Source organism: Ovis canadensis, chromosome 3, assembly GCF_042477335.2.
Source record: "Ovis canadensis isolate MfBH-ARS-UI-01 breed Bighorn chromosome 3, ARS-UI_OviCan_v2, whole genome shotgun sequence".
In the NCBI taxonomy this organism is placed as follows: Eukaryota; Metazoa; Chordata; class Mammalia; order Artiodactyla; family Bovidae; genus Ovis; species Ovis canadensis.
In genome coordinates, this window is record NC_091247.1 from 866873 (window position 1) to 880173 (window position 13301).

The following is a 13301-nucleotide window of genomic DNA, read 5'->3' on the forward strand; positions in this document are numbered from 1 at the left end:
CCCCCCAAGGTGAACAGTCTTCTTCTAAAGCAGCAGATAACTCATGTGCTCTGCTCAGTGGCAAAGTGGGGTATCAGTTCCGTGGAGAAGACCATCAGTGGAGGAAAGGGATCAGGACAGGACCTCAGGGCAGGCTATGGGGAAGGCAGAGTCCCAAGCAGACAGCATCTCGGGTCCTTCCCTGATTTGGGGAAGGTCCCATCAGTGGGCCTGAGGTGAGTCCCTCCCAGACTGACCAGACAGAGTGACCAGGGAATGAAGCAGGGGCAGTGGGCAGGGGTGGGAGGGGGGTGCACAGGCCTTCCTAGCTGGCTTCAGGAGGCCATGTGTGCCCTGGTTGCAGCTGGAGGAGGTGTCCGGCCAGAGGAAGGGGCCAGAGCAGGACCTTGTGAGCACACGGGAATCTGGGGACACAGAAAAGTGGCTTTGTCCTGCGGCCGGCAGGAAAGGCCAGGCTGTCCCGAGGGGCCGGCGGAGGAGCGAGCAGCGGTGGGGACAGAGAGGCTTCTGTGATCGGAAGCGCCCAGCTGGCTGGAGCCCACAATCCCCTTGGGGCCCGCCTGGCGCAAGAGAAAGGAGCCCCAGGGCTGCGCCGAGGGACACTCAGCGAAGAGCGCGCGGGGCAGATCTAGGGGAAAGGGGGGTCCCTGGAGGGTTGCTCTCCTCCTTATCCCGGGAGGCCACCTGGGGACAGGTTACCGCCAGCCCCGGGCCCGGCCTCCGAAAGGTGGGCTGGGCGGCCAGAGCCAGCGAGGTCAGGAGCGGCCGGAGTGGTTGGGCTGGGGAGTCTACGGGGGCGCTCAGGGGTCCCGCCCCCACCCGCAAGCCCGACAGGGAGGCGGACTTGGGGGACTCCGACCCTGCCCGCCGGGCGCCCCCGCGCGCCCCCGGCCCCTCTGCACGGCGGGAGCGCGCGAGCCACCGGCCTCTCCACCCGAAAATCAAACCGGGGCTGCCGGCTTCTCAGCCAATCAGAGAGGAGACGAGCTAGCCTCGGCCAATGGCCGCCGCGAATGCTAATGAGCTCTGACGCCACGGTGAGGTCCATTCAAAAAGTCGCCGCTATTGTCGCGGCGGGTCGCGCGCCGCCGGGCCCGCCGTCGGGCCGCGCGGGGACCGAACCGGGGCGGCCTGAGCCCCGAGCGCTGCGGGCGGGCGCCCATGGCCGGAGCCGCCATGGCCGAGCCGGGCGGCGGGCCGCCTCCCGCGCCCGGCACGGAGGGGCTGCCGCGCGCGTTCCTGCAGAGCCTGCGCACGCTCTTCGACATCCTGGACGACCGGCGGCGCGGCCTGGTGCACCTGCGGGAGATCGAGTCCCGCTGGCGGGGCGCCGACGCGCGCGAGCTGCCCCGCGGCGTGCTCGAGGGCCTGCGCCAGGTGGCCCCAGCCAGCGGCTACTTAACCTTCGAGCGCTTCGTGGCCGGCCTGCGCACCGCGCTGCCGAGCGCCGACGGCGACACGCGGGCCCCCGCGCGAGCCCCGGCCCGGGGAGGCTGCTCGGCGCGGCCCGGGGGCCAGCCGCCGCCCCCGCGCCTGGTGTTCGCGCCGGCCGACGAGCCGCGGACCGTCCTGGAGAGGAAGCCCCTGCCCCTGGGCGCGCGCCCCCCGCCGGCTGGCCCAGGCGTCGCGAGTCGGAACCTGGAGAAGCCGTGCGGCCTGGCGGAGGCGGCGCCCGGTCCGGCGGAGCCCGAGCGGCCCCAGGGCGCGGCACTGGAGCGGAGCCCGAGCAAGGACACTGGTGAGTGGGGGCGGCCCCTGGGCCCGCCCGGAGCTCCCCGCGGGCGTGTAAACCTGGGTCACCCCGCTGCCTGGAGGAAAAGAAGTTCCTCCGCGCCTCGGGTGCTCGGGGACCCGGCCAAGGAGCTGGTGGGAGCCCCCGCAGGAGGCTCCACCAGGAGCCCACTCCAAGCTAAACCCGAGCGGGGAGCCTTTTCGGCCTGAGGGCTCTCCACCTCAGTATTTGCCCACACCTAGGGACACCTGGGCCCTTGGGCTCGTCTGGTGACTCAGGCAGAGGCAATTCTCACTGGTGTCAGGGGAGGGTCCCCAGACTGTGAAGGGCCTTTGCTGCCTCCTTGGGTCCTTCTCGGTCTAGCAGCTCGGGGAGAGGCCTGGGCGGACCGCCCCCTTGAGACCAGGGCAGGTGGGAGCTGCCAGGCGTGGTGCAGGAGGACCTGGCCCCAGAAAGGGCAGAGGGTGGAGGGTCTCCAGCCGAGTCTCCCAGGCCTGGAGCCTTGGCGCCTCTGACACCTGGGCGGAATCAACCACAGCCCCTGGGGATGGCCCAGCTTCTGGTCCAGTTGGCAGGGACAGGACATGACTGAATGGTCCCCTGTTTATCCCCCAGAGAGCCTGCCCTGGGAACAAGACTGGCATTATCCCATGGTGGGGGGCGGGGGCGGGGCACGGCGCCCCTCGGCCTATTCAGCCTGTGCAGATGCAGGCCTTCCGCTGGGCAGCTGTGGCCATTTCTGTGCTGCCCACCGCTCTGCCAGCCTTGCTGGACCCCATGCCCAGGCTCAGACATACTCCCCAGCCCTGTGACTGCCAGCTGGAGCTGCGGTGGCCCCCGCCTGCCTGTCGAGCTCATCAGACCCTCAGCTGGGGGCTCCTACATCCAGGCTCCTCACTGCCCAGCCTCCGCATCCCCCCGGGTGTGAGGGGAAGCGGGCTTCTGGGCATGCGGCCCTGAGTGCAGGCCCGGTGCCGTCCACGTGCTTGCGTGCGGTTGGGAATTAGCTGTGGGACTGGGGTTTGCAGCCTCAGGCCTGTCGTCGCACCAGGTCCATCACTGCGGTCCTCTGAGGTCCAGTTCCAGCGTCCACTGTCACCTTTGACCAGCGGAGGCCCAGACGGGGCTCGTGACATACTGTTTGGGTGCAAAACCTGGAGGTCCGAGAACCCTTAGCGCCCCAGGAAGGGAAAGGTGCCCCACGTTCACAGCCCCCAAGCCCTCCCCGGTGTCCAGGCCCTCCTTCCTGTTCCGTGTCGGGGTTCAGCATGCATCGCAGGCTGGCTTGAGCTCCGTAGGTACAGGCTGCTAGAGCCCGCTTGGACGGGGTGGGGTGGGGTGGGGTCAGGGATGCCTCTGCCTGCTGGGCCTCCAGCCTGCTGTCATCTGGGGGCCCTGGGCCGCCCTGCAAACCTGGTGGTGCCGGCCAGCTCGGGTGTCCCGGGGTGCCCCCAGCACCCCTCTGCTGTGTCTTTTCTGCCTGCAGCGCAGCTCGGCAGGTTGGAACGTGAACTCAGCCTGCCTGGAGCCGGTCTGCCAGGGCTGGCTGGTTGGAGCTCGTCTGCCACAGCTGGCTGGTGGCCCACATGGCCACCTGGTGCCAGCCCTCTAGGCGTGTCCCTGTCAGACATGCCTGTGCCCACTGCCGTGCCAGGCAGGGCATAGGGCTCGGGAGCCCAGGGAGGGCGCCCTCTTCGCCTGCACCCTCTCCCCCCTCACGGGCAGCCTTGCTCGCCCTCCCCGTCCTCCAGGGAAGCTGGTGGCCCTCCAGGGGCCCGCCCAGAGAAGCACCTGGCTTTCTGGCCCCACGGCAACTCTGCGGGGGGCTGTGTGTGCGTAGGAGTTTCTGCTGGGGCTCCACTGGTGCAGGTGTGCAGGGGTCAAGCTGCAGTCTCCTTCCTGGGAGAACGCTGGGCTCTGCTGCCTGAGCCCTGCGTTCCTCCTGCTTGAACTCCGTGAGTGCTAAGTCGCTTCAGGCGTGTCTGACTCTTTGCAGCCCCGTGGACTGTAGCCCGCCGGGCTCCTCTGTCCCTGGAGTTCTCCAGGCAAGAATGCTGGAGTGGGCTGCCGTGGCCTCCTCCAGGGGATCTTCCCGACCCGGGAATTGAACCGAGTCTTTGTGTCTCCTGCATTGGCTGGAGGGTTCTTAACCACCAGCACCACCTGGGAAGCCCCAGTCACCCTTAAAGGGCCCCGGGCGGACAAGGAGAGAATTGTGGAGGCCAGAGGTCACCTCGCTGGCTCCGAGGTCAGCAGCCTTTGAGCCCTGGAGGTATGGGCCCTGGGTGTGCAGAGATGAATGAGATGGAGCCCCCTGCCTTCCAGGAGCTCGTACAGGGGGTGCGAGTGCAAACCTGAGCCTCAGTGGCTGCACGGCCGTCTGCACGGCAGGTGTGAGGGCTGAGAGAGGACCAGGCTCCAGCCAGGCGCCGGCAGGGTGTGGTCCAGGGAGGCTCTGGATCGCTGAGGATCCCAGAGGCACGCAGGGCTGGGCACCTGGCTTTGTGCAGCTGGGGTTGGTTGGGGGTGGGTCTGGGATGGATGTTTGGGGGTTTGGGGGAGTCAAGCTCGCCTCATGGGAAGTGAGCCAGGCTCTCACTTCTCTGCTGCAGGAGCAGTGACCTGCAGGGCCCAGGAACTCGGCACGGGGGACGCCCACTGGGGGCCCCGTGCCCGAGGGGAACGGCGGAGGCACACCATCACCAACGGCGTGGACTGTGCCCTGGTGAGTAGGGGCCCAGGGGCTCTACCATCTTGCCTGGGTTTGGACTTGGCCCCCGCACGCGTGGTTTCCTGGGCCATTCCTCTGCCTGGGAGGGGACCCTGTGGCAGGAACGTCGGTGGTTCTAAACCTCAGTTCCCATCCTGGTTTGAACCCACTTGGGAGCTGGCCCACGGTCAGGTCAAGAAGCCCTTTGGTCAGCCCCTCCCCGGCACCGCACTGGCCCCTACCTGCTTCCCTGGCACGTCAGGCTAGCCCACCCGCTGAGAGTGACCACGTGCCAGAAAGAGGGGGAAGATGCCCTTGGGAACCCTGTGTGCAGAGGCTAAGGAAGGCCAGGACTGCCCCCGGGCCCGGGAGGAGGAGCCGGGCTGTGCTCCCCGTGCAGAGGCACACGGGCGCTCCTGTCGGTACCGGGCTGCGTGAGTGCAGGGCTGTTGAGCGGGGGTGTGTGCTCGGGGGTGTGAGTGTGGGCCGTTATGAGTTCCAGGCACAGGAAGGTGCAGGCTATCCTGTCCTGCTATGTGCCTATGTGCAGCATGGCCTGTGCCCGTGGGTGACACAGCCCGTGCCCGTGTGGTGCCGTGGGTGATGCAGCCCGTGCCCGTGTGATGCCATGGGTGATGCAGCCCGTGCCCGTGGGTGACGCAGCGTGTGCCCGTGTGGTGCCCGTGGGTGACGCAGCCCGTGCCCGTGTGGTGCCATGGGTGACGCAGCCCGTGCCCGTGGGTGACGCAGCGTGTGCCCGTGTGGTGCCCGTGGGTGACGCAGCCCGTGCCCGTGTGTGGCAGCTGAAGCAGATGACGGAGCTGCAGCAGGAGCAGGAAGCTCTGCTGCAGGGCCTGGAGATGATGGCGCGGGGCCGGGAGTGGTGCCAGCAGCAGCTGCAGCGCCTGCAGGAGCGCCAGCGCCACCCGGGCCAGAGCCGGGCCAGCTCAGTGAGTGACGCTGTCCCTGGGCCTGTCTCCACACCCACCCCTGGGCACAGCGACCCGTCCCCCACAGTGATCCCCTGCCCAGGTGGGCAGAGGACAGTGGGTGCCCCTCTACCCAGAGTGCTGGGCCACCCCTCCCTGCCGTGATACTCCCCACCTGTGACACTCCTGGGCTCCCCGCCCACAGGGCCACCCCTGGGGACCCCCCCGGGACCCCTGGGCCTCCCTGCACCCCCGGGCCAGCCCTGCTCCCTGACCGCCCCTCTGTGCTCTCCTCCAGGACCTCGGGCCTGAGGGCAGCCCCCGCCTGCTGGGGCAGCTGCTGCCTAAGGTGCAGGAGGTGGCCCGGTGCCTGGGGGAGCTGCTGGCCGCAGCCTGTGCTGCCAGGGTGAGTGCCTCCCAGCCCAGCTCGTGCCACCCTCACCCTCACCCTAGTGGCTGTGCCAGGCCTGCCTGACCGTGCCCTCCTGTAGGCTCTGCCCTCGTCCTCCTCGGGGCCCCCGGGGCCTGTGTCACCCTTGGCCCCCAACTGGCAGCAGCAGACCATCCTCATGCTGAAGGAGCAGAACCGGCTCCTGACCCAGGTGGGCGGGGGCGGGGGCGGGGGCTGGGGGGTGCTGCTGGGGGCTGGGGGCGGGGTGCGGGCAGGGGCTGGAAGCAGAATGCGGGAGGGGGCGGGGGCTGAGGGTGGGGGGTGCGGATGCTGTCCTGGTGTGGGTGGGGGCTGGAGGCGGGATGCGGTCCACGGTGCAGGCAGGGGCTGGGGGGCCCTGGCCAGGCCCTGACCGCCCCACCCCCCCACCAGGAGGTGACCAACAAGAGTGAGCGGATCACACAGCTGGAGCAGGAGAAGTCTGCCCTCATCAAGCAGCTGTTTGAGGCCCGCGCCCTCAGCCAACAGGACGCCGGGCCCCTGGACTCCACCTTCATGTAGCTGGCCCTGGGCACGGATAGAGGACCTTGCCGCCTGGCCAGTCTCTCAGCTCCGGGCGGGGGGGCACTTACTTGGTCCCCCCTCTGAGGCAGAGGTGTCTGGACACCTGCCTGGACGTCGCCTCCCTTCTCCCTTCTGATCTGGGCTTTGGGACTGGCAGGGTGGGAGACTCCATCGTGCCAACGCCCAGCCTGGAGCCGCCGCTGTCGGTGGGGAGGGGCGCTGGCCTCAGCAGCTCCGGGCAGGCCCTCTCCGTGTTCTGCTGGCCTGTGCCCCCTCCGCCTGGGGTCTCCAGTCCACGGCCCTGTTCACCCTGCACTGCTAACTGGCCTTGGAGCCCGCATTTGGGTGTCTCGGCTGGGGCCTGGAGCGGGTGGCCCTGGGGTGGGACACCTCAGACCCAGTGGTGATTGGCCCTGAGTGTCCATGGGCACGTTTCCTCCCTCAGGACTAGGGGTCCCACCTCAGCCAGGAGTCCAGGGGCTTCTACTGGTGTCCAGTTCCAGGGGAGCCCCGGGGCGCAGTGTTCAGAATTGCTGGATTCCTGCCTGAGCCAGAGCTGGCCTGCTTTCTCTTCCTCATGGACCTTAGACGCTAGGTGAACGGGCTGGCGGTCACCCCTGCTGGCCCGGACTCCACTGAGCAAACAGTGCCCTTTCTCGGACCTGCCAAGTAACCAGGGCAGTGTAGGGTGTCCTCCGTGGGCAGGGCCCTGTCCTCAGGGTGGTGGTACCCTCTGGCGTGCCCCAGGAAGTCCTGGAGACCCAGCAGCCTTAGCAGCACCCCCACCAGATGTGCGCTTCCCAGGGAATGAAGGGGCTGGGGCTGGGTCTGAGGATGGGGGTCCTGAAGGATTCAAGAGCCTGGCAGCGGGTCCCGCCAGGGTTGTTTGTTGACTGTGCCCCCACGCCCAGCCCGCTCTCGGGGAGACCACCTGCTCAGCTGGCCTATAGCCACCCCAGGAGGGGCTCTGAGCGCACGCAGGGCCCTCCCCTGGAGCTGAGGGCATCCAGACTTTGCAGGCAGGCCATGTGTTCAGGCCTGGACATGCTGGGCACTTACAGAACCGGGCTCTGAGGGCTGACTGTGCATAGCCTCACATGCTTGGGGGTGGCAGTCTGCCCAGAGAGGAGGGGTCCGGAGTGCTGTGCCCGCAGGGCCCAGCTCGGCCTGTGCCAGCTGGAGCCCTCCCCCCACACCGGCAGCCAGTGGAGGAAGGTGGTTGCCTCAGGTCTGGCACTCAGGCTACTTGACCTTGACCTGGGCAGGTTCCCTGGGATGTGAGGCAGAAAGGGAGCTGAACCCAAAGGGTGGCACCAGGTCTCCAGCATCTGAGCCATGGGGTGACTGGACCAGGGCCCACCAGGACTGCCCGGAGGCTGCCCCTCTCCTGGTTCACCCAGTCGTCCCCCTCTGCCAACCCTTGAAGAGAGCCCCTGCACCAGCTCGGGCCCTGAGCCTCTCACTAGGAGTCCGCTTCCAGAACTGAAAACAGCCCTCCGCAGCTCCGAATCCTCCCTCCGCCCACGCGTGAGTCAGGGCAGGCCTGCCGTGGGCCGTCCCAGCTCTGGGCCCTGCAAGTGGTGCTCCGGCCCCCGGAGCTCCCTACCCTGCTCCCCCTGCCCTGCTCCTGCCCAGCCCTGCCCGAGCCTGCAGGGGCCGGGACAGCAGAGGTGGCAGCCTTCGCCCTGAGGGACTCTGCGTCCCTGCTGAGAGCTCGGTGTTCACCCCAGGGGCACCACCAACTGCAGGCGGTCCCTTTAGTTGCAGGGTGGCTCGCAGAGAGGCCTTTAGTGATGATGCTGGCCTTCCACGCAGGACGGAAGATGCACCCTCCTCCGTTGAAGCCTGCAGTGAGGCTGCCTGTGCCGCCCTGGGGACCCCAAGGGGAGAACTGTGAGTGCCCACAGGCTGGCGAGCCCAGGCGGTTGGCGGAAGCAAAACAGCCTTTCCAGAGCAGTGAGTGTTAGCCACACAGGGGCAGCGACTGGGGCGGGGTAGTCTTGGGGCCTGCCCGTGCCCTGGAGAAGGTCTAGCAGCATCTGTCCACTAGATGCCAGCAACACTCAGTGTGACGCCAGTGGGGCGGGGGGAGGGCTTCGCCCCCCTTAGCTGAGCATCTGCCAGAGCGGCGCAGCTCCACCAGGCCTCAAGGATTCCCTGTGGTCTGAGTGCCACGGACAAGGGGCGTCTCCAGTTTAAAACCTGCTCACAAGGGATGGAGCCACTGTGAGAGCTGGGAGGAAACAGATTCTGTGGCCGTTTCAGATGCTGGGACGGTCAGAAGATGCTGGTGTTTCGTGTAGCTGGAGAAATAAAGAGATGCTTGAAAACACGAACACGGAACCGTCTATAGTTCTTATTCCATTAAAAGTGTCAACCTTGACTCTATAAAGGTGGCCAATAAAATGAAAAGAATCTAATAGATCTAGAAATTTGAAAGTAAAATTTAAAACTTGACTGGGCCTGATGGTGGCAAATTTCAGCACAACTGAAAGGAGGCTCAATGAATTGAAACAGCTTAGGGAATGATTTGAGGACCATTCAGTTAGAAACTGTAAGAGAAGGGTCTTGAGAGGTGGAGGGCTGTTTGATTAGATTTCCTGAAAGAAAGCATGGGGAGAAGGAACAATATATGAAGTTAGAATGGCTTAAAGTTTTCCAGAATCGTCTTAAAATTCCAATCCTTACATCCAGGAATCCCAGTGGATCCCAGGCAAGATGAATTAGGAAAATGGCATTTTCTCTTACAAGATTGTTAAAGAATCCAGAGACAAAGCCAGTTGCCTTCAAAGGAGATACCACAGTGACATCAAAGTCCAGAGACTGAAAAGCCATCAGTGGCTGAGAGGGTGTCATTACTAGCCTAGAAGCCTGCGCCCACAGACGCTGTCTTTCAGGAGTGAGGGGCGGGGTTCCCCTGGTGATCCAGGGGCCAAGACCTCGCTCCCAGTGTGGGGGCCGACTGCAATCCCTGGTCAGGGAACTAGACCTCGTATGCCACAACGGAGAGATCCCACGTGCAGCAAGGGCGCTATTTTTTAAAGCCCAAAACTTGGTGGCTTATGTACACAGCTCATGTACATGCCTTGTCATGTCCGAGACTTTGCGACCACATGGACTGTATGTGATAGCCTGCTAGGCTCCTCTGTCCATGGGATTCTCCAGGCAAGAGTACTGGAGCGCCATTTCCCCTCCAAGGGAACTTCTCGGCCCAGGGATTGAACCCATGGCCCCTGCGTTGGCAGGTGGGTTCTTTACCACAAAGCAAGCAACACATTCTCTCGCCATTTCTGTGGGTTAGGAACTGCTGGCCTTGGCCTGAAACTGCATGAGTCTGCGGCAGAGGCGGTCCTCGGGACTGCAGTCTTCTGCGATGCTGAGTGACCGGGGAGGACTCGCTCCCGAGACGGCGTGTCTGCACGCTGTCAGCGGGCCTCCCTTTCTCGTCTGCTGTGGCAGTAACCCTAATGAGGATGAGGGTGCTGACCTTTCGGGGAGTGGAGTAGAGCCCAAATGTCAAGACTGCGGAAATGGGGGGGCGGAGCCAAGGCATTCTCAAGCATAATTGTTCACAAGGTGGGAAAAGACGCCAACTGTATTTATTTCACTAAGTCTGTAAGTTACAATAACTGGGAGAACCAGGTAAGCTAATAGCTAATGGTATACCTTTCTCAAAAAAAGGGAGGGGCAGGGAAATGGAGGAGAAAAGGGAAGAGAAATTCAAATCTAGAAGAAAAAGTGTAGAAATCAGAAAACACATAAGATTGAAGAAATATATTACTGTTCACAGTATATGTGAATAGATTGGTGAGTTATCAGATTGGGTTTTTAGAAATTCAGATATGAGCTGTTTTAAGAGACACACCTGAAATATAATGATACCAAAACAATCAAAAGAGAAAAACCCAAGCAGTTGTATTAATCTAAAACAAAATAGATTTTAAGGCAAGAGATGTTAATAACATTGAAGAGAGTAACAATCTCAAAAAGTTTAATTCACCAGGAAGACGCAGCAACCCTAAACTGTAAAACATAGCTCACAAAGATACGCAGACCTCTGACCGAGGAGGACACGCAGATGGCGGATGAGCGTGTGGCGAAACGGTCAACACGATCAGCCATTAGGAAAATGCAACTTAAAACCGCAGGGAGAATGGGGGCACCCCAACCAGGGAGGCCGATGTGGAAAGCTGGAAGCGCCGCACGCTGGCGAGAACGTGGGGAAACAGCCGCTCCCCCGTTGCTGGCCGGTGTGTGCAGTGACGCACCCACTCCGGAGAGTAACTTGGCCACTCCTTTCAAAGCTAGAATCGCCACACGTGACAGCTGATTTCACGTGTCAGCTTGACTTGGGTATGGTTCCCAGTCCTTTGGTTACGACACAGAGGCTGCTGTGAAGGTATGTTTCAGACGTGACTGACTTTTACATCAGTGCCCTCTGAGTTAAGCAAACTGTCCTCCATAACATGGGTGGGCCTCGTCCAATCAGTCGAAGGCCTTCGGAGAAAAGACCGCAGGCTCCTAGAAGGAAGGGGCCTGCCGGCAGGCTGCCTCTGCACGCAGGCTGCTACACCGGGTCCTCCTGGGCTCCAGCCTGCTGACGAGCTTTGCAGACTTCAGACTTGCTGGCTCCCACAACTGCGTGAGCTAGTTCTTTAAAACAAAAATCTGCTTCTCCCCCTCTCCTTCTCTCCCTCCCCAAATATATATTCCTATTGGCTCCCTTTCGTTTCTCCAGGGCACCCTGACTAATACATCGTATGCACAGCGATGGCATTCCTGGCTGTTTTTCCCAGGGGAACAAAGACTTGTTTTCACGCAGGAACATGTACGAGATGACTCACAGCAGCTTCACTGGTCATCGCTCCCAGCTAGACACGGCTCAGATGTCCTTCCTTCTAGGGGTGTCTGTTCGGACACTGGTCCAACCACACCACAGGATGCAAGTCAGCAATGAGAAGGAAGGGACTGCTGGTAACGCAGCAACGTGGGTGAGCCTCAGGGAAGAGATGCTGGGCGGGGAGAACCAAACTCAAAAGGCCACGTGACGCGTGACCCACCCCTGTGCCAACCGGGGAACAACAGGGCAGAGCAGGGCGGCTGGGGCGGCGGCTCTCTCGGGGACAGCTCAGCTGGGTTTCCTAATTGTCACGGTGGTTACACAGGGCTCCACACGGGATAAAGCTGCAGAGAGCTGCACACGCACGCCTGTGCAGGTGGAACCAGGGAGATGAAGTGAGCCCCTCGGATTGCACGGCTGTCTCAGCTGCCGGGTCGTGCCTGCCTCTTTGCGACCCCATGAACAGGAGCACGCCAGGCCTTCCCGTCCCTCACTGTTTCCTGGAGTTTGCCGAAGTTCATGTCCACTGAGTCTGTGATGCCATCCAACCGTCTCCCCCTCTGCTGCCCTCCTCTCTCTCCTTTTGCTATCTTACCATATGTTTATATGCACACGTATGAAACATGCATGTATGTTATACATGTATGTACAGCAAGACTTGTCAGAACTGTAAAGAAATGTTAGCAAACTCATCAACACAGTGAGAACATGTCTCTTGACTAGTGACGGTAGGTTTGGACGCTATTGGTAATGGTGATGTAGTGTACAAATCCAGACCAATGCACTCGCCGGAGAACACACAATCTTCTCCAGCACACGAGGAACATTTCTATCTCTTTGTGACCACACGCTGGGCCCAAAACCCAGTCCAACAGATACCAGAAGGCTGCTTGCCAGCCGGCTACACAATGAAACCGCGATGCAGGCACCTCAGATAGAAGCCCAGGAGCTTCCCCAGTGGTCCAGTGGCTGAGACTCCAGGCTCCCAATTCAGGAGGCCCGCGTTCAATCCCTGGTCAGGGAACTAGGTCCCACGTGCCGCAATGTAGACCCAGTGCAGCCAAATAAATAATTTTTTTTTAAAGCCCAGACTTCTGGGTTTTAAGACACACACACTTCCTCAGAAAAACAAACCCAAAACAAAGCAAAAGCAAAAACAACCAAAAAAAAAAAAAAGGAAAAAAGGAAAAACATGAAAAAAGAAATTTAAAAAAACCACCCATATCCAAGCAATTCGTGTGTCAGATAAGAAATGGCAATGAAACTGGAAAAGAAAAAAAAGACAAAACAGCAGCGAGACCAGAGACCAGAGGGAAACGCGCACAGACAGTCAGACAGTCACACTGCTGCTGCTAAGTCCTTCAGTCGTGTCCGACTCTGAGAGACCCCATAGACGGCAGCCCACCAGGCTCCGCTGTCCCTGGGATTCTCCAGGCAAGAACACTGGAGTGGGCTGCCATTTCCTTCTCCAATGAGTGCAAGTGAAAAGTGAAAGTGAAGTCGCTCAGCCGTGTCCGACCCTCAGCGACCCCATGGACTGCAGCCTTCCAGGCTCCTCCGTCCATGGGATTTTCCAGGCAAGAGCACTGGAGTGGGGTGCCACTGCCTTCTCCAACATTCACATTAGGAGAGAAGAATTGTGATCAGGAGAGAAGGACTGTGCACAGCCAGACACTCACATTAGGAGAGAAGCAAGGCGTGTAAAGCATGAATGAGGCACGGAGCTCCAGGTTCTGGAAGAAGCAAGAGCCGGCACAAAGAATACGGAAGAAGCTGTGACAGGTCAGTGTGAGGCGTTTCTGCTGAGTGCGTGCACGCGCCTGGCAGGGCCTCCCAGGTAGCACTAGTGGTGAAGAGCCCGCCGGCCACTGCAGAGGCCCAACAGGCACGCATCCGACCCCCAGGGGGGGAAGATGCCCTGGAGGAGAGCACGGCAACCCACCACAGTATTCCTGCCTGGAGAATCCCATGGACAGAGGAGCCTGGTGGCTAATGGGGTCACAGAGTCGGGCATGACTGAAGCGACTTAGCACACACATGCATGGACGTGACCCCCTCTCGATGCTGGGTAACAGCCGCTGCTGCTGAGTCGCTTCAGTTGTGTCCGACTCTGTGTGACCCCATAGACAGCAGCC

At 61.9% G+C, this 13301-nt stretch overlaps 1 protein-coding gene and 1 long non-coding RNA gene across 3 annotated transcripts; both read left to right on the forward strand.

The window, feature by feature from the left end:
• Positions 1 to 1052: 1052 nt before the first annotated feature.
• SAPCD2 (suppressor APC domain containing 2) lies at positions 1053 to 8662 on the forward strand. Of its 2 annotated transcripts, XM_069579717.1 has the most exons (6): positions 1053 to 1738; positions 4345 to 4457; positions 5246 to 5392; positions 5670 to 5777; positions 5863 to 5973; positions 6195 to 8662. In XM_069579717.1, the coding sequence occupies exons 1-6, from the start codon at positions 1162 to 1164 to the stop codon at positions 6321 to 6323; spliced, it is 1185 nt and encodes a 394-aa protein (XP_069435818.1). In that variant the 5' UTR covers positions 1053 to 1161; the 3' UTR covers positions 6324 to 8662. The 2 variants fall into 2 exon arrangements, with proteins under 2 accessions (XP_069435818.1, XP_070148387.1); XM_070292286.1 differs by lacking the exon at positions 5246 to 5392.
• Positions 8663 to 9818: 1156 nt separating this feature from the next.
• On the forward strand, positions 9819 to 11862 carry LOC138435290 (uncharacterized). Its single transcript, XR_011255024.1, has 2 exons — positions 9819 to 11317; positions 11492 to 11862. It is a non-coding gene; the product is annotated as an uncharacterized lncRNA (long non-coding RNA).
• The last annotated feature ends 1439 nt before the right edge of the window (positions 11863 to 13301 follow it).

What these genes read in the sequence shown, in the direction of transcription:
- SAPCD2 (XM_069579717.1), top strand. Translation starts at nt 1,162, where the DNA reads ATGGCCGGAGCCGCCATGGCCGAGCCGGGCGGCGGGCCGCCTCCCGCG. An exon ending in GAGCCCGAGCAAGGACACTG is followed by an intron (nt 1,739 to 4,344) that starts GTGAGTGGGGGC and finishes TCTCTGCTGCAG; the next exon opens with GAGCAGTGACCTGCAGGGCC. An exon ending in ACGGCGTGGACTGTGCCCTG is followed by an intron (nt 4,458 to 5,245) that starts GTGAGTAGGGGC and finishes CGTGTGTGGCAG; the next exon opens with CTGAAGCAGATGACGGAGCT.